The following is a 21,340-nucleotide window of genomic DNA, read 5'->3' as shown; positions in this document are numbered from 1 at the left end:
CCTTTTAGAGTAGCTTTAGTACCTCTAAGCCTTTTCACTTCTTCAATATTTTTATTCCCCATACTCTCATCATACCCTTTCTCTATAAGGTCACTACTTACTACCATAATCTGCTCTCCAAAGTCCTCTTCTGTTACATTTAATCTAGACGCCCTCAAACGTTGATTATGTGCTACATTTCTAAAGACATACCTTGGATGCATGCTTGTTTGATTTAACATATTATTAGTATGACATTCTTTCTGAAAGAGTCTTATACTCAATTTTTTGTCATCGTTTTTAAATACAGTGACATCTAAGAATTTGACTTCTACATCAGACCAATTTAGGGGGGATTTTAAAAAATTTGTTGAATTATTAATAAATTGTACAAATTCCATTAGCTGTTTCGATGTTCCGTTCCACAAAAGGAACAGATCATCTACAAACCTTCGATAAAACAAGATATTTCGTGCAAAATTACTAGATATTATTAGATTTTACGTTTCCCAATGGTGCAAAACTGCATTTGCATAACTATTGACGCATGATGTACCCATCGCAACACCATTACGTTGCCACTAAATTTCATCCCTAAATATGAATATGTTATTTATTAAAACTAACTGCAATAAACTTTCAACCAGGCTAATCTTATTTCTGGTGAAACCCGTATGTTCAGTCATTAGCCTACTTACCCTCCTTATACCTTCTTCATTGGGTATAACAGTAAAAAGTGACACCACATCTAGTGTCACTAGAATAAGACCATCTACTACACAAGTTTCATTATTACATTCGAAAAAATCTCTTAGAAAATGTTCAATATCCTTTAAAATATATAAATATTTCTCATTTAACCTACAAAGGTTCTTTTCCAAATATATTGAAATGGATTCTGTGCACCAACTTCTCCCTGCCACAGTTGGTCTCATTGGTGGTTTTGCCAGCCCCTTATGCAGCTTAGGTAACCACTGTATCATCGGAATAGTAGCATTAGATATAATGACATTTTTTAAAAGAGCTTCATCTATGAGACCCGTATACAGTAGTTCATGTATATTATTATAAACATTTTCCATCATTCTTTTCACCTGTACAGAGTAATTATTTCGTAAAAATGCTCATTGTTCAACATTTTATGCATAATATCATCATACATAGTCCTATCCAGTACTATGATCTGGCCCCCTTTATCTGTGGGCCTGATCATAATACTTGTATTACTTTGTAGCCCTACCATGGCTTCAATCTCCTTCCTACTTAAATTATATTTCTTATTACTCTGAAATGTATTTTTTGTTCATAACATTTTTTATATACATCATCTATACAACTCTGTTCAAATGCTTCTATTAACTAATTCAACTTAGGAATAAACAAGCTGGGTTTTTTGAAGATAACATCCTCACTCTCACTGTTACTTTCAGACATAACTTTCAACATTAAATTCCTTGTGAACATTTTGATATCAAATATTATATCAGCAATATTAGGGTCAGCAGTCGGAATGAATGAAAGCCCTCTATTAAGCACACTCAGTTCCTGTTCAGTTAGTTTATATTTAGACAAATTTGTAACTAGTTCTTTTTATTCATGAATGCTTTCTTTATAGTGTAAGGACTCACTGCACTGCCTTCGTGTTTCCTTTTGGCCCTTGTAACACTTCGCCCGCTCTGCTGCCCTGCTGTCTGGTTTCTGTTTCCCCTGCTCCCTGATTGATCCCTGGTGGGTAATGGAATAAACAGACTTGGTAGAGGGGTAGATGCTAAAGTCAATGACCCTTCATTTCTTTTCTCAAAGGCGGAGGTGCCACCCTCCTCCTCAAAATGCACTTCTGCAGTTATAATGAAAGTTCTTCATCTTGCTCCTGCATCCGTTGTATTTAATTTCACCTGTTCCATGGTCTTGGTCATAACAGTTCCGCTTCCATTCATCTGTTGCGTGGTGTTCCCGGCTTCAGGTGCCACTATAGTAACCATTGTTTGTAATGTTGTTTCATTGGTGGATCCTAGACCAGCTGCTGATTCGTTGGTCATCTCCCTGGGCCAAGTGAAGACATTCCCTTCCAGGAAGTCTTTATGGTCTCTCTGCAATTTCTTTAGCTTCACTTCTAGCAGTTTCCTTGCATAAACTGAGGCATTTTTAATTACCTCATTCACAGGTTTATCAATAACTAAAGAAATTGCAGAGAGACCGTAAAGACTAAACAGCATTAAGAACAATTGCTATAGTGGCACATGAAGCTCTTTTAAAATATTTCATTATATCTAATGCGACTATTCCGATGATACAGGGGTTACCTAAGCTGCATAAGGGGTTGGAGAAACCACCAATGAGACCAATTGTGGCAGGGAGAAATTGGTGCACAGAATCCATTTCGATATATTTGGAAAAGAACCTTCGTAGGTTAAATGAGAAATCTTTATATATTTTAAAGGATACTGAACATTTTCTAAGAGATCTTTTTGAATGTGTTAATGAAACTTGTGTAGTAGATAGTCTTATTCTAGTGACACTAGATGTGGTGTCACTTTTTACTGTTATACCCAGTGATGAAGGTATAAGGATGGTAAGTAGGCTAATGACTGACCATATGGGTTTCACCAGAAATAAGATTAGCCTGGTTGAAAGTTTATTGCAGTTAGTTTTAGAAAATAATATATTCATATTTAGGGATGAAATTTATTGGCAACGTAATGGTGTTGTGATGGGTACATCATGCGTCAATAGTTATGCAAATGCAGTTATGCACCATTGGGAAATGGAAAATCTAATACAGAGTAATTTTGCACGAAATATCTTGTTTTATTGAAGGTTTGTGGATGATCTGTTCCTTTTGTGGAACGGAACATCTTAACAGCTAATGGAATTTGTACAATTTATTAATAATTCAACTAATTTTTTAACCCCCCCCCTAAATTGGTCTGATATAGAAGTCAAATTCTTAGATGCACTGTATTTAAAGACGATGACAAAAAATTGAATATAAGACTCTTTAGGAAAGAATGTCATACTAATAATATGTTAAATCAAACAAGCATGCATCCAAGGTATGTCTTTAGAAATGTAGCACATAATCAACGTTTGAGGGCGTCTAGATTAAATGTAACAGAAGAGGACTTTGGAGAGCAGATTATGGTAGTAAGTAGTGACCTTATAGAGAAAGGGTATGATGAGAGTATGGGGAATAAAAATATTGAAGAAGTGAAAAGGCTTAGAGGTACTAAAGCTAAGCCATACTTCTCTAAAAGGGATGAGAGGGATGAAATACAAAAAGTTTGGAATCATGAAGGTACAAAAAAGGTGAGAATGTGCCTCAGTTACTCAAGGAATATAAGAAAATATACTAGTATTATTAGTAGGCACTGGAATATTTTGGCTAATGATAGAGAAGTGAGTAAGTACCTAAAAAGACTCCCCAGTTTACATTTAAAAATAAAAAATCGTTAGAGACGACTCTGCCATAGAAGGGATGTTATTCCAGTAGTACGCAGTGAGGGAACCAAACCTTGTGGGAAATGTAAAATGTGCATACACTTGATGGTTGGTAAGGATTTTAAGCACCCTGATACTAGGGAGATGTTTAAATTTGGGATTACTGCAACATGCAACAGCACCCATGTGGTATATTTGGCTGTCTGCCAATTCTGTCAAAAGTTTTATGTTGGGAAGACAGACAGACAATTGGAAGACAGGATTAGGGAACACACCTACCATATTAAGAAGAAGATATGTTTAATGCTTTGGCAAAGCATGTTTGTCAGACTGATGAGAGACATTCTTTTAAGTTTATAGTTATAGGAAATTGTGCTGCAACTCTTAGAGGAGGTGACATATAGTGAAGGACAGGGAGTTTAAAGGCGGAAAGGATAGTTGGGTTAAGGGCGAATGTAGGACATGGTCTTAATGATCACATTCCTGTGAGACCCATTGTGAAAAACAGACCATTGCATAGATAAAACATTTTTAAATATATTTTGAATTTTATGGATGCATTTATTTGTGTATATATGCATTTATATTTGTATTTAAAAATGTCTTGCATTTTAAATGAAGTATTATATATGAGGAATGTGCACCTTTAAGTATTTTTTAAGATATCAGGTGACTATGAGTGTAGAGTATAAGAAGGGTGTTTAGACTGAATATTATATACACCTGAAGAAGCATCTATGTGAAAGCGCTTGTGTTTGTTTACGATCAAATAAAAGTGTCTGAAGTTTATTGAAGAACCTGGAGCCTGGCCTGTGCTTATTTTATGGTTTTGGAATTAATTCAAAATATTGACAAACTCCCTCTTCCAGGTCTTTCCGTTAACTAAAATTGGTATGTGAGATGGTCAAAAGCTCCCCACTTGCCCCAGAGTCTGTTTACCTAACCAATCACCAGGCTGGATCCCAAAGTCCAACACAACCTCATGTAGTTTTGACTCAACCCCACTTTCGGATGACCCCCAAGCTCTTCAAAATCAAACCTAAACTCTCCTCATCCCCAAAAACCTCCTCATGAAATTGTCCCTCTTCACAAAAGAGGGGTGCCTCCAAACCACTGTCTTTTTCAGCCACACCTCCTATTTTACTCTGCCCCTGATGTATCTCATCCTTACCTGTCCCCACATTACTCCCAAACCACACCAACTCTGACATTCCAAAATGAGCACTGAACAGACTGTCATTACCTGTGACCTCATTGTGCACCACTTCAGAGGCCAGAACATCCACAGCAGCAGCTTCCATCACCTGTCGAGTCCAATTACTTCTGGTCACTGGCTGATGCAAACTTTGCACTTTCATCATCTCTGCCTCAAATTCTGTACCATCGCCATCTGCAAAAGAAGAAACAAATTAAGTACCTTGCACTTATGAAAATTGGAATGTGGGGGCATTATACCTGGATTATACCACCCTTGTGTAGCTGCAGTGCCTGTTACAATAAGTATGCCACCAGCCCACTCCCAAACCATAGTAGTTCACCTCAACTGACTTGTCCCCGCAGCCCCTGCAATACCTCTCACCTCTTACACACCTAGGAAATTCACAACCCTGCATCTATGACACAAACAGCATAACCATTACTCCACCTTGCAACCTCACTAGATAACAGCTATACCCAAGCATGGCTTGCAAATTCTCAGTTCAAGAAATTTGAAGAATGCCGAAATGATGGTGGGACAAAGGACCAAAATTAGGGACAAATTTGGTATTCCTCTTATAAACGTAGAAAGATGCTAGGATAAGAGGCTTTATATTAGCACACTTTTCTGAAGGATCTGTAATCTGAACTCAGCTGTGTACTATTATTTAGTGATTCTAGTCTTCAGGACTGGCCAAAAATACACAAATTTTATGAGGATCAGACCAAAATGAAGTGCCAAAATCTGGTCATACTGAGCAAATCTGTACATTTGAGAGGCACGGACTCGAGCAGCAGTGCAAATTCAACAGTTAAGTGTCTCCAGCCAAAACTGTATATGTGCAGCAAACAGTTACTTGCAGCTGCTTCCCAGCCTGTGAACAGCCCTAGAAACTGCTCCGCCCACAAACTATACACCACTAACCAAAACCAAAAGTAGGGACACATTTTATTGCTCTGAAAACTTAGAATGATGCTAGAATAAAGGGTTTTGTGTTAGAAAGATCCCTCTGAAGGACATGTAATCTGAAACTTTATTGTTTGCCACCATTTAAGGACTTCAGTGACTCACCAGAAAACCAAACCATACCCCACAGTGACTAACATCCATGATCACAGTCAGACCCATGAAAAAAACACTCAACTGCACCACATCAACCAATCTTTATCTCTAACATTCTTGAGTCTTCTTCCATATCACTATGCAAAAGACTGTACAACTCAAACATCTAATTGAAGGGACATGACCTACATCAAGAAGGAGTCAGGAAAATGCTATAACATACTATAAATAATATCTGTATGCAATTATCTAACCCATTAAAATAAATTTCAAACTGTAAATGCAAGTACTGATCACACAAAGAATGCAATGCCTATACAAAGCTCTCAAAATATTTATTTTATTTATTTATTTAACATTTGTTGACTGGGAAATGTCATGAATCTCATTGACATACATCGGATCCATTGGCTGAGTACCACCCATGAGCCTGTGGGATAGAGGGACACAAACAACACTGAATGACAAAAATACTAGCAACAATTATAACAAGAGCAATAATAAAATTACTTTTCTGCCTAGCAAGACATCTGCTTTGCCAGTGCTCTGAAAATGTGAAATGTCTCTGAACTGACAGCCATAACTGCAAACATCAATCATGCACCTCTCTGGAACTAAACAGCTCATACAAATAGACAATTCTCCAAACATAGTTATGGAGTGGGCAGCCAATCACAGCCCAATGAGTTGCATCCATCCAAATGTAGACACACAACATTGCACAGTTAGGTATCACTGTTCCGATTCCAACAGTAATCATGCTTCACCTAGGGTTTGGTGGAAATATTTCTGCCAAGGCCATGAACAGGTCTAGCTACATGGGAAAAAATTCAAATACAACTCAGATTGAATAAAATAAAAACATACAGGGCAAAACAGGAACTTTTTTCCTTCCAAACCCTATTGACATGAACTACCACCTCCCACCGTGAGTGAAGGCCCAACAAGAAACAAAAACTGAGAAAAATAAAACCTAGACATTAAAAAAGAAACCACCACACACTGAATAACAGGTAAAAATGAGGCAAAAATCTGGACATTCTGCGAAAAGCTGTACTGTTATGATTTATTTCTTGGTTTGATTCTGAATCGGAACTTCACCTTTAAAACACTCATACAGTTTCAGGATATAATAACATGGCATCCTAATTTCAAAATGAATGTCACCACTATACAGAATATTACATGTTTATTAAAAGTTAAGCAGTAAGAATCATCCATTTTCAATTTAATACTCATGAAGGCAAATAACTACAATAACGTAACATGGTTGTTGAATACACTTGTCTTAAAGGTATCGAGAGAGGTAAAGCCTAGCAAAAAATGCCTTTCGTGTGCTGTAGCTTCTCAACAGATTAGGTAAATGAAGCATTTTCCCCATAATTTGGGCGGCACAGTGGTGCAGCGGTTAACATTGTCACCTCACAGCAAGAGGTTCTCCGGTTTGATTCTTGGCTGGGGTGCCTTCTGTGTGGAGTTTGCATGTTCTCCCTGTGTTCGCGTGGGTTTCCTCTGGGTACACCAGTTTCCTCCCACATTCCAAAGACATGCATCTGGAGCATTTCTCCCCGGGCCTCCACTGAAAACAGGCTCTGTGGGACCTAGTCGGACTTTCCCGGTCAACAAATGTAAAATAAAATAAAATAAATAATGTCAACTATTTGTCTTACAAGTTTACATAAAGTTGAAGCAGAATTAACCTAGTTTAGTAGCAGGTTCTCGCGACTTATGGGTCCATTACTCTATCTCGCTTGGAGCCAGCAAAAAGCCATTCGCAGCTTCAACTGAGGATAACATGTCAAAAAAAATGGCTGCAGCAGACTACCACCACCAATGAATTCCAAACCCAGTCGAGAGCATCAGAAAAACCTGTTGCGGAGCTCCTCACCCAAGAAGCTACCTAAAACATCCACCAGTGATAATGGTCACTTTTAATGACAGGTAAGTCCCTTGCTGGACCTAAAGACCTCACACAAGTGTCTAAGGTGGTACCATTTACCCTCTTTTACAGAACCTAGCCCAAACAATTTTTATAGAAGCTAACCAAAGAAGCAACAGTGGTCCATCATCCATCCTAGGACTACCTAGCATTGCTAAAACCTATCATCACCCACAGCCATAAAACAGTCCTGAAAGCCTAATGCTGAGGAAGAAAGAAAGAAAGGGAGCAAAACAAAACTAAACAGACCAAACTAATCATACCCTAATCCCTTAACACCCAGCATTACACACCTCCTCCATACACAGAACAATTAATCTAAGGTCTACCTGACCATGCCCCTTCTTACAGGTCATCTCAGATGTAAGTCTGCCTTATAGCAAGTGCAAGCCAAAATCTGATCCCTTACCCAGTTACTCTCAAAGAAAACCACTTAAACCTGTCCTTGTACTTACCTCATTTCCTCCTGACCCTCCTACTTTTCCAATTTAATCCTTCCATCCACACCACGCTAACTTTCTTCCACTACCATCTTAACTCCCATTACTATTCCCACCTAATCCTCCCCCGAAGATGTCCCCGGACAAATTGGTTGGCTCCCAAACCTCATTTATTATTTTTTCTGGGTGATGGATTACCACAGAGCTATGAAATGTCAGCATTATTTAACGATTCATAATTCAATGCATGAACATCTGTAAACGATTATATTGTTATAAAGAATGTGATTAATAACTCATGCATGTGCATTTACCATTTCATTTCTCAAATGTAATGCAATTAACTGGGTCAGTTCAAAATCAGGCTACTGATAACTCAGCAGAATTTTATGCAAAAAAAAAAAACTTACTTTATTATTTGTGCAAAATACTGACTTTATTTTACCACATTGCTTCATCTTCTCGTTCTTAGCTGTTTGATAGAACCTTTGCTAATGGCAGCAGCAATGTAAGTGACTTTTATTTTACTGTTACCAGCAATGTAAGTGACTTTTATTTTACTGTTACCAGCAATGTAAGTGACTTTTATTTTACTGTTACCAGCAATGTAAGTGACTTTTATTTTACTGTTACCAGCAATGTGTCTTTTATTTTACTTTTACCAGCAATGTAAATGACTTTTATTTTACTGTTACTTTTCATTTTCAGATGTGAGAGCACAAGTGAATTATATAGTCCGTTATGCCCTCTTGCAAATATATATCATGAGTTTATTCATTTCAGGTTTTTGTTTTAGGTAAACGATTTTCCTTTCAAGACAGCAAATCTAATTAATAGTACATATTTATTATTAATATATAAAACACCTCCATATTTAAATCAATATTTTTTCTTTGTGAACATACATCATTGGTTCACATTTTTTACACTCTTTGATTCAAAAGAAGAAATAATATTCCTCCATTTATGATTCAAAAAATATTTTGTCATTGTGTTATAAGAATAGCAGAGTCCCTACTGCACATGAGGAATGAAGTAAAATTGAATTAGATAGCAGAACTGTATTCTTTTAGATTTTATAGGTCATAAATCACCCAAATAAAATTAGGTAAAGAAAGCTCTTGTAATAATGATAGTCTTCTATGTATGTTTCTCTAGAATTAAGAAGATGTCTGAATTGCAACAACTGACATGGAATTCATTTGTGATGCCATCTAGTATATGTGAATGTGTATATGGGCATGCATATGTGTGAATATATGCATAGTGCCATAGTACATTTCTTTGAATATCCATCTGACAAAGCCATATGGCCATAAAAATAATTGAAAGTACATTTGTCTGGAAAGGCATTTTGTCAAAAACTATAAAAATCTATAGAAAGTATTTATGGTGTCATTTCTAAGCATGGGAGTTGTTAGGGTAGTAATTTAGAAGACTTTGTATGGATTGGTAATGTCCACAGTTAAACTGCATCCTCAGATTTGAAGATGCTTGTGTTTGTGCATTACACTGATTGGTTCGCTGTATATAGTGTTTTCTCTCTTCTCAAAGGTATGCAACCTTAGGGTTAAAATATATCATTTATTTTGAATGGCATATAGTTTTGTAAAGATACCAAAACTAGGGTGAGCATTATTATTGTTTTAAAGTGTAATTTATGCATTTCTTCTATATGGGTGTTTCATTACTACTGCTTTAGATAAGATTCCTGAATAAAGTTATAAAGCTTTCATGTGTGTCTTATTGATAAAAGCCGATTTTCACATGTATTTTGAAGCTGTAATAGCCGGATACTGCTCATGTCCATCATATTTCATGAGATGCATAATCTAAGTGAAATAAAGCTATACTGAAACCAATGACATATTGCTGCTTTGGAGCAGTGCAATTACTGATCACCCATTTGTAGGTACAGAATTAGCAATTAAAAACAGTAAAACAAGCATTTGATTCAGGTTCACATTTTATGTTGTAAGAAGTTAGATCACTTAGCAAGCTGAACTGTGTGGCTCACTGCAAAGTACTTCTTGTGTTTCACAAAGGCACCTTTTCACAGCCAGGGTATGAGGCTCATTCCTAAAACGATAGTTATTGATTATGTGCTATTCTGAGTTCTCCCTTTAGATGAAGAGTGATGATTCCAGAACAATACGTTCTTTCAGCATGATTGAATGAAATCAAGGTTCTTTCTTGGCCACCAGGTACTGACTCTATGGACATTTCATGTATTGAAACAGCACAGTGCAGTAAACAATTAAAACAGTGTGCTTCTCCATGGATGCAAATGAGTTAGTATCACATGCCATATTAGCTAAAAACTTACTTATGTATTATGGTTAGGAGGAAAGAAAGCAGAGTAAAAAACAAATGTATATTACTGTGAAAAAAAGACAAGTGTTAACACTATCCTCCTCTGTAAACCATAGTTTCTGTGTTATTATTGTCTTAAATGAACATGCTTAGCACTATGGAAATTGTTATAAATATATAATTAAAAATGGATCCCTTCATCTGGTCAGATACTAATATGTAGAATTACAGGCTTATGGAAACAAGTGACTCCTTACTCATTACTGGTACTCTCTTTGGTGAATCTGAGACTGAAGATGAAATTGGAGTGCCCGTGAGGTGCAGGTTAATAAATAAATCAATACATGCATAAATAAATGCATGCATAAATAAATAAATAACTCAATGCATGCATGAGCAGATACATACATACATACATACATACATAACATGTATGCTAGTGAAAACATGTTGCTTGCCTGCCTGATCTCTGAGTTTGACTGGTACATCTAAATTCAGCATTACATAGTCATGATGCCAGTATTTAAAGAATTCCATTTTGTCTGGGATAATTTCATAATCACTGAAGATACATATTTTGTTAAACACAAAGTACACTTTATCGCTGAACATGTCTGGTCTTGCAATCCATCAGCTTCACTTAATATGTGCAGTTAATTACAAACACCATCTTATATGTATCATATTCTGGTTTGGAAAAAATAGCATACGCTTTTTGATTGCTGCTGTAAAAAATACTGGCTTAATTATTCCCATTATTTATTATTTATGTATTTATTTATTTACATTTGTTTATGAGGAAAGTCTGACTGGGCCCAAAATGACCAAGGTGTGGGGAGAAAACCTTAGAGAGTTTTACAAACATTAGTTAACTACATTGATTAACATAGTTTCAATTAACATGCATTTAACAAAAACACTTTTAAAGAACATTAAGTGTGCAATGATTACATTGCAACAAAAAGAGATAAAGAGACAGAGCAAAATCATTCATGAAAACAGGCAGCAGTAACTCTGCAGAAAATGGGAAAACAATTGTGAAATCAAAGAAGTCAAGCTGAAAAAAAGGTGATGAGAGAGACAAAATAATCAACTAAAGAGTGTTAGCAGAAACAGCTGGAAATTTTCTTTAGTGCTTATAGAGATAAAATATTGCCAGTCAAAGCATTATGATACAATATATATATATATACACAAGCTGTTCAGAGGAGAAACTGTGAATGTGCAAGATGAGTGGGAAGATTTAAAGAGGTGATCAGGTCAAAGGTTACCTACATAGGTAGAGTTTGGAAAAGAGAAGTTAGAACTCATGGTGAAAGGTAGCTTGTAGTTGGAATACCATGCAGTATGGTGAGAAAAACAGTCACATGTCCAATTAGCAAAAAATATGAATGTTAATGTAATTTGAATAATCATGGACTAATTTATTTCTAAATTGTTATGAGAGAGAATTCCAGAATTTGTCCGTGCCACAAGATTGAACAGTGTTGCCATGATAGTTGCCGACTAAGGACAAAGAGACTAAAGATTTTTCTGATGAGATAAGGGACCTAACTGGTGAATACCAGATCATGAGAGACTCAAGGGCTGGAAATATATTATAGTAGTGAATAATTTTGTGATCTTGTTTCAAATGGATTAACTTTATAAAATTTCAAAACTCACACCAATGAACATATTTAAGTGAGTCCCATTGGCAAGTTCTGGCAAGAGTTGATAGCAAATTTGGCAACTTTATTGTAATTTTGTCTAGTTTGAAACTTGTGTTGATTGTAGGTTGGTAAGGATGGATACAACATAAGAGAGTGAGAGAGACAGGGTTAGTAGTAGTAAGGAAGAGGCTATATATTTTCTGGCTCTGTCAGTGCTGTAGTTTCTAGTCCTATATAATGTGCACAGTGTTTAGTATGTATTTTGCCTATGCCCTTAATGTATATGTTGAATTTGAGTTCATCATAGGTTCATAGGTAGTTACTAGACTATCTGCCCAAAGGCATTTATAAGCTTAGCAAGAATATGTTGGCTTTTGCCGCCCGCCTTAGATTAGTTCCCTGTGCCTCTGTCCAGCAGAACCACTGAAGTGATCCCTGGGGTAAACTTTTTGTTTTCCATCCACTCATCAAGGTTTCTCTTAAAGAGTGCTAGTGAGGAGCTCTGCCTAATGTAGATTAGAATCTTGTGCTAAAGCATGGAAAGTCTCTGGGACAGGAATCTATCTCTCCAGTATGTCCTATTTATTGTTGTGGTGAGGTTTAGGTCCCTAGAGCGTGTGGCTCGAGGGGATAAGGTTTTCTTTAGGTGGAGTATGTCCATCAAATTCTGGGTTGGACATGGCCTGGTATGTCAGGCAGAGATCACCTCTGAGTCGGCGGTATGCAACCGAGTACAGCTGGAGTTTCTTCAGTCGAGCTGCATAGGGTATCTGTTTGAGGCCAGTGATCCTCTTGGTGAGGTACTTCTGTGGTCGTTCCAGCTGTTGCAGATGTCTTGTAAGGTACATCCCAAATGGGGTGTTGTAGTCTCTGATGGGTCTGATGAATGATGAGTAGATGGGCACAATGACCTCTTTTGATCTGGATGTGAATCCTTTTGTGATTAGGTGGGCCACGTAGAAGGATTTTCTAATCACTTTGGCAATGTGATTATCAAAGGAGAGATTGCTGTCTACTTGGGTCCCCATATCCCTTATTATGTCTTCCGTATTTAGGGGACTACCACCTATGTGGTAGATTGTGGGTACTTTGTTTTTTCCAAAGGGGATGACTAAGCACTTTTTGGCATTTAGCTTGAGGCCATGATTTTAACACCAGGTATCCGTCTCAGTGAAACCCTTTTGGAGGATGTCTGTGTCATCCAGAGAGTCATTTATAGCCCCTAGTTTGCAGTCATCTGTGAACTTGGTCAGCCTTAGTCCTCTTGTGCTTGCCTGTACCTCTGAAAAGTATATGCAGAACGGGAGGGGTCCTAGGACTGAGCCCTGGGGAATGCCACTTGTAACCGGTTTAGAGTTGGACCTAGCTCCCACAACTCTCACCATGTAGCTGCTGTCCGTGAGCCAGTTGGCAACCCATCTTGTGATGTAGGGGTTTATGTTCAGGCTGGTGAGCTTGTCTATAATACCAGAATGGGGAATGGTGTTGAAGGCCTTTGCAAGGTCTAGGTAGGCTGTGTGTACCACCTTTCCCTCATCTATAGCCTTGGTAACTGTCTCAAAGAAGTCCACCAGGTTTAGGAATCATAATCTTCCCTTAACAAATTTGAACTGGGTAGGGTCCAGTGTTTGGAGGTTCCCAATGTCTCTGTTAATGAGTTCCATGATGATGTGCTCCATAGCCTTGCAGACCAAGCTAGTCAGGCTTATAGGGCAATAGCTCCCGGGGTCTGCTGTGGCTCCACCTTTGTGGAGTGGAATAACCATTGATGTGTTCCACTCTATGGGTACATAGCCTGTGGAGAGGCTGAGTTTGAACAGTGTGTTTAGGTGAGGGGTTAGTTTGTCTTTGAGCTTGTGTAGGACACAGCCTGGAACACCATCCGGTCCTATTGATGCTGTGTTGTTGGCTTTGGAGAGGGCTGATTTAACCTGAGTGTCTCTGATTTCAGGGGCTCTACATTCTTCTGGTATGGTTATGGGCCCTTTTGGGGGTGAGAGAGGGGTGAAGTTTGCTCTGAACCTGTCTGCCAGGATGTTGGCGATATTGATTGGTTCAGTGTATTTTGTAACATTCTGCACTAACTCTGAGCAGATCTGAGCATTGTCACTTAGATTCTTGACATAGCTAAAGAATGCCCTGTGGTCATCTTTGGAGTCCTTAGGAATTTTTCTTTCGAAGCTTGCCTTGAATGATTTTATGAGGGATCATAGTTTCTTGCTGATACTGATCAGGGATGTTTTCCCTTCTTGGGATTTTACTCTTTTCTGTACTAGTTTGCTCCTTCTGTTGTATAGCTTGTTTATGGCAGGAGTCCACCAGACTGGTTTCCTTTTCTTGGAGGAGTGAGTCTTGGTTTTGCTTGGGATAGCACAATCCATGCATTCTTGTTGGTGCCTGTAGAATGCATTAGTAAAGAATTTTGCAGCTTGCACAGCATTATCCTTTGGCATGGGGGCTTTGAAACTTTCCACCTCGGTTTTATGTAATGTGAAGTTTGCTTTTGAAAAGTGTTTCACAGTGGTTTCCTAATCCGGGGGTGGTGGTGGAATGTGGATATCCCAAGTGATTTGTTTATGGTCAGATCTAACCAGCAAGAGGTTGACCTCCAGTGTGGAACACCGGTCGCCCATGTTGGTGATGACCAGGTCCAATATGTTGTCACCTCTGGTGGGAGTGTTGACCAGTTGATCCAGGGTGTTTGAGTTTATAAATTCAAGGAAATGTTGGGCAACGGAGTTAGTACTTGAGTAGTTTTCCAGTTAATGTTTGGGTAATTGAAATCACCCAATATTATGGTGTTTGGTAGGACCTTTATGTTTCCCAGTGTTTCCAGAAATGCAGAATGGGGGTCCTGGGACATGATGGTTGAGCTGTAGCAAGCTACAATTTGAATTGCAGTTTTGCCCATTGTTAGTTGCACGTGGATGATCTCTGAAGCATCGTGCTCTGCCACTAACCTGAAGGTTTGGGTATACTTGATGAATATGGATACACCCCAGCCTTTTGTATTTCGGTCTCAGTTCTGTGGCCAAAATGTATGGCATGAGTTGTAGCCTGGTAGTGCTGGGGTGCTCTCTGGAGCCTTAAACCAGGTTTCTGTTACCGCACATATATAGATTTTCTCCATGCTGAGGAGTGTCTCGAGTGCATGCATTCTGAGGTTTAGACTTCTGGCATTTAGTAGCATTACCCTCAGGTTTTTTGTTACTTGTGCTATTTACGGTGGTGGATTTGTCTTTTGAGCCTTGCCAAAAAAGGCACTATGGGGGTGGTGAGAGGCTTGGCCAGTATTCAAAAGCCTAAGGGTGACAGCTGCAAGCCGTCTCTAACAAAGCAGCATGGCTTGTTGAGCATGTCATCCCAGGCAGACAGACACTGGATTCCATTTGAATGACACCAGAAACTTAGCCAGTTGTTGAAATTGATAATTCTGTCTTTATACCATGGTGTCATTCTTGGTGAGTGTTGTATGCTATTCAAGGCCAGGGTCATACCAGCCTGGGCTGCATGATCAGAAAGCTCTTCCATGTCTCTTTTCATGTAGTCCAGGGAGGTATGGCTCAGGTCATTCACACCAACATGGACGATGACAGAGTTGTATTTGTACTTGTTCTGGAGTGACCTGAGTGCTTGTGTTATGTGGCGGATCCTGGCACCTGACAGGCAGCTAACAGTAACCTTCTCCTTATTCAGCCTAGTGAGTGGGATGTCAGTGTGCCTGACTACAGAGTCACCTATTACTAGTATGTTGGGTATGTTATTCTGCCTTAAGGGCTGTGATTGCATGGCACACTGGTTTTGTGAAGTATGTGTTTCATGGTTTGTGTTGGGGGGGGGTGGAGGTTGCTTGGATGTCTGCTTTGGAGGTCTCTGCTGCTTTTGCAGATTTTTATTTAGAGCCTCTGAGTATGTTTTTGTGTATGTATGTGTGTTTTTTGCTGGTGATGGTTTAGTGGGTCTATGTGAGACTGGTAGTGTGATGCAAGTATTTCCCTTCTCCTTTTGACTGTCTGATCCAGTCTTGGGTTGAGAGTTTGGCTGTATAATTGCATCTCTCACATTTATTAGTGTTTGGTTTTAGGAGGAGAGGTTTGTCTGTGTACATGAGGCAGTTGTAACATTGCCGCAAAATGCCCAGATTCACCAGTTGGACTGCAGAGTACACCTGAAACTGCCCTTTGGACATGCCTGGATAGGTACAGTGAACTGTTTTATTGAATGGCTGGTAAGGTCGAATAGAGAGCCTTGTCCTTCTGTATAGTATAGGAGGGTCTAGTTCTAGGGTTTATAAGAGCTTGCTATGAGTTTTGAGCAAGTGCCGGGCTGAGAAGTGAATGGCTTGCATGCTTAAGTTGAAAGTTTGTCTAGTTCCAAGGGAGAAAATTGAAGAGGAAACTTTGTGGAGCCGGGAATAATTTTACCCTAGCTAACCAGTGCTGCCAGAGCACAAAACCAGGCAAATGCAGTTTTTATAGCAGGGAAATAAAAGAGATAAAAATTAGCCAAAAATGGCCAATAAACTACTACTTTCTGGGCTGCAACCACTCCTCCAGGTACAGATAGGCTGCTCAAAGCTCCCCTCTCTCACAGGTGAGCAGAGAAACTTCCTTCTATCCAAGAAAGGTATGGGTAAACACAGAGATTTGTAACACAGCCCTGAATTCAACACTGACCTGAAAACTGGACTATACTAGCTTAGAAAGGTGGGAAACAAGTATTTTTTTTTCAGAAAATAAAGCAGATACAATCAAAAAAACACTTTAAATGCACAGAAAAGCATACTTATTGTTATATATCTCAGATCAGAGTTGTAGTCAATGCCTCTAGTAATAAAGTAGGAAGAAACACAAATGCAGTAAAAGCAGATGAATAAAGTGCATTTATATATATATATATATATATATATATATATATATATATATAAAACAATAGAAAATGAACAAACTGATTTAAACAGGTTCCCCAATTAACCAGAAAAAAAGCTCAAAACTGAGCCCTGTTCCAGCAGTCTAAAATCAAACAAGTTCTAACTGCACACTCCTGCTACTAGGGTGCAGGGGAACCGTCTTCAAAAAAAAGATGGCCTGGATCAGTGCTCAAGTTATACAAACAAAGCTAGATTCAGCAGGCCTGAATCTGGTCTATGCTACAGCAACATGGAACATTGTCCTAGTAATTTGGTTTTGATAAACAACATCAGTTCTTTATGCTGTTTATTGAGACTACAATGAAGTAACTTTTAACATTATGAAGTGATTCGGGGATAAAGAACATATTTTGTTTTGGCAGTGAACAACTGATTAAATTCTGTAAGACATGTTTCTACAGATCTCAAAATTTTTTAAGTGAGAGTTTTAGTTCAGAAATTGGGGCATTGCAGATTCTATCAAAGTCATCAGCATATTGTCATGGGAATACTGTTAGAATATAGATGTAGATCATTGATAAAAATTTTAAATAATAAGGCTCCATGGATAGAGCCTTGTTGTACTCCAATAGATGTAAAAAAGGGGGGAAGTGGTCTGCTGTAATTTTACACCTATTGTTGAGTTATGAGAGAAATTAGAAGTGTCAAACGAGAAACAAAGAATAGAGAATTTATGTAGAAGTAAGTGATCAGAGACAGTATTGAATGTTTTTGATTGATCAAGGAAATCAATGAAACTATGTTGTTATTATTTCTGTGGCAAAGGATTGAATTAATGAAGGCCAGAAGCTCCGTGTTAATACTCTGTGATGGACAAAACTGTGCTAAGTTTGGGAGAAGAAGTTGACTGTTAAGAGACTGTGAATTAGCTGGGCATGAGTACATTTTTCTAAGCTCTTGTACATTGGGGATAAAATAACTATAGGTCTTAAATTGTCCAGTTCATCACGAGCCACTATTATGTAATGGAAAGACATATGATTATATCCATATGTTAAAGACATATGGTTCATGTATGGCTCTATTGTTGAGAATAGATATTGGATAGGCCAGTAAGTACAGCATTTATATACTGCTGCTCTGGAATCCATTAGACAGATAAATCAATGCTCTATACAGTAGCAGAGATAACAACACTTAAGACTAGTAGTAAGAATTTCTCCCAATTTCCTGTCAGATCACATTGTTTTTAATTATGGCCACTGGTAGCTTTTAAATAAATGGAGTGAGCAGTCTGAAACATCTTAAGGGTAAAAAGACATGGAACACGTCTGTGGCAGTTATCATCAGGGTAAAAAGTACAGCTTATGTGGTAATGGCTAAAGACTCTGAATTGGCTTAATGATCCGATGTCTCTTATAGACTCCAAAGGAAAATATGCAGACCATAGATGGACCATGCCATACAACAGGCCACAGATGTGAATGTAGAGTTACAAAGAGAGTGTTAGTACAATGAGGTACAGACAATTCAGAAATCTGCAAGTATGAATCAAACATACCTGAATGTGGACCGTGCCAAAATGAAACCAGAAGAATTGTTAAAAACAAGATGAATCCATAGAAACCTTTTAAATATTTTTAGCAGTTCCGTACTTTCATCTTCCAATAATCAAGACGTCATCAGAAATAAATACATAAACATAATACCCCATGCCTTAATAGATTAAAAAAACACGATTAATGAAAGCAATATCATTTGAAGATTGACTTATGTCAATAACAGTCATGTAAAAGTGCCACTATAGCAGTTATTGAGCTGTATTAGTGTTAGTTTCTTTGCAGAGAATGCAGTGATTTATGTAAATAACATTCTCATAAGTAGATCTTGATCAATAAAGTTGTCAATAATTTAAGTTGAATGTAAATGTTGAACTGAAATTCAAGTTAGAAGGCACTCTGTAAATATTTCTTTGAAAGCTATTATTGTCTCTTGGCTTGGGTCATTTATAAAAATGGTCTTTGGACCACTTAAGTTACCTGGTTAACAAGATTAAACCATATATATATATATATATATATATATATATATATATATATATATATATATATATATATATATATATATGAAATCAAGGAGAATTAATTGAATAGCTGCCAGAGGTTAATGTATGATGGATGTTCATTTTACTTAGTTTTTGTGATTATTGATTGCTGAAGAAGAGAATTAGTTCAAATGGCCTATAATCCCAGTTAAAGTGGGGGTTTATAGATTTTAGGGTTGCCAGCTACCAATGCCTTTTCAGACTATCCAGAAATCAGAATCATTTTCTGGTAGTCCAGAAAACACTAAACAAACACAGATATTCTGAGATGTAGCATAGGTAGAATACAGGAGTCTGTGAAAACACAACTTGTAATGACATTTTTTAAGAAAAAACAATATTAAAGAAATGTGGTCAAGTAAAAGGCTGGCAATAATAGCAGCAAAAACAAAGAAACAATCAAATAAACAAAAAAATTACATTTCACCTCCTATTGACATACAAATTTATGTCACAAAGTGGGCATAGCTATGGGTGGAGTTGGAGGAGAAAGGAGTGGAAAGTGGTGTGGCTAGAGGTCTAATGGCAGTGAAGTAGTGTGGCTTCAGTTTGTTTTTTTTTTCCACTGTGAAAGGTGGCAAGCTCCAATAGATGTTTGCCTTAGCAGGGGTGACCAACTAGAAACAGAGTGAGGTGGAAAAGACTTTTGGGTCTTCATTGGAAGATGCAACATGAGAACCTAAGTAAGACACTCAGTTAAGAAATTCAGCTCTCTGTATCCACATACCCTTAACATTTGCACAAAAAAGTGTAGGAAGATACTAGCCACATTTCCAAACCTTATAAGACAGCAAGAAAATATTTTAGAAGAAAGTGACTTGAGAGACGAGTACAGTGTTTGGGAAACCCATTTTATAAAGGAATAGTAAAATATTTTGATAATTTGTCATTTGCACTTGCATAGTTTGTTTTGAGCACTAATCCTACAATAACTTGGCTATGAACTGATACTTGATATTCTACCAACTGATAAAAAGTAAACAATACACCAGTGAAGAATACATACTACTTGTTGGTGTTACACTGTTATACATCAATGTTCTTGGGACCTATGAAGAACGGGTTTTATTATAATATCTAGCATGATGGTATGTAGTAAGGCACCAGATGTCAGCAAGAGGGAAAAATGGTGGGTTTTAGACAGAAACATTAAAAAGTGCAATAATGTCTGGTCATACGCCTTAGGGATATTTACATTTTATCTTTGCGACCACTTATAGAGAATGAATTAAATAATACCATCTTCTCCTTTCTCTCTAGGTCCAGGTATACTGCAGGAATCCACCCTAGATCATAGTCTTTTCACCAAGAACTTTCTGGCACTAGATAATACTATTGTAGGAACTGGTTTGCAGTAGGCCTGCTTTGATGATTACACACAACTTTACCATTTCTCCCACTTTGTGCACTGCGTCAAAGGTGGGCTCCTTATCAGAGGATATGGATTAACTTTGCCAATCAGTGCTTTCTATTTACCTCAAGGCCACATATTTAACTTATTGATTAATTAATTAATTTGCATTTTGTTGATGGAGTTAGTCCTCCTAGGCTAGTTGCTTCCTTTCTGAGGAGATCCAATGTGGTATTCAATTTGAATAGTGGAAATTTGACCAGGGCATTGAGGAATTACCCCTACTCTTTTTGGTACATGGGCGTATGAGTGATAACCAGAAGCAGAAGTAATGGAATATTATGAGGAGAATAATATTGTAAGACTGAGATCAGGTGACTTGATGTTTCCTTACTTTATGTACAAGATTTTTGATCAGATTTGGATAAAAATATTGTAGGCAATGGAGTATCACAAGTCATGGTTATGGAGTTAAAGTCTGGACGTTTTAAAGATGATACATTCAAAAGGATTATTAATGAAGCAGAACTCAGTCAGGAAGGGTGAGTTAATGCTCTCCTGAGGTGGCCAGTGCATCAGAGGTGCATAGAGATCACAGAAGTTTGTAAATGGTTATGGATGTGTCAATAAATCACAGGAAGGAGTTATGGACAGTGCTAGGAATGAAGAACAAAAGCAACAACAAATGCTGAATATGCTAAAGACAACATTACTATGAATTATAGACAAAGACCAATATTTAAAGCAACAACAAATGTTGAATATGCTAAAGACAACATTACTATGAATTATAGACAAAGGCTAATATTTAGAACTGAATCAAAATATGGTACCATAATAGACAGATACATTGAATTGAGAAATTAAGTGTTCTGTTGGGTGCAAGTATAGAAGATTTTAGAACTGTCATCCATCTTGGGACAGAGCGCTTTTCTGAAATCACATTTGAAGCATTTCTCTGGCTGAAGATTTTATGCCAAAACTTTTTTGTGAA

At 37.6% G+C, this 21,340-nt stretch overlaps 1 protein-coding gene across 4 annotated transcripts in view; it reads right to left on the bottom strand.

Annotated features, from left to right (window-relative positions):
- Positions 1-21,340, bottom strand: part of ZNF385D (zinc finger protein 385D) — a 1,382,400-nt gene that overhangs the window by 154,704 nt on the left and 1,206,356 nt on the right. For all 4 annotated transcript variants that reach the window (XM_044066958.1, XM_044066959.1, XM_044066960.1 and 1 more), the window contains one exon: positions 4,661-4,807. In XM_044066958.1, coding sequence (XP_043922893.1) covers positions 4,661-4,807 — 147 coding nt within the window. The remainder of the gene's footprint in view (positions 1-4,660; positions 4,808-21,340) is intronic.

Source organism: Protopterus annectens, chromosome 3.part1 (genome assembly GCF_019279795.1).
Source record: "Protopterus annectens isolate FY-2018-M chromosome 3.part1, PAN1.0, whole genome shotgun sequence".
NCBI lineage: Eukaryota > Metazoa > Chordata > Ceratodontiformes > Protopteridae > Protopterus > Protopterus annectens.
The sequence above is the reverse complement of the archived record's forward strand: the minus strand, read 5'-3'. Positions and strand labels throughout refer to the sequence as shown.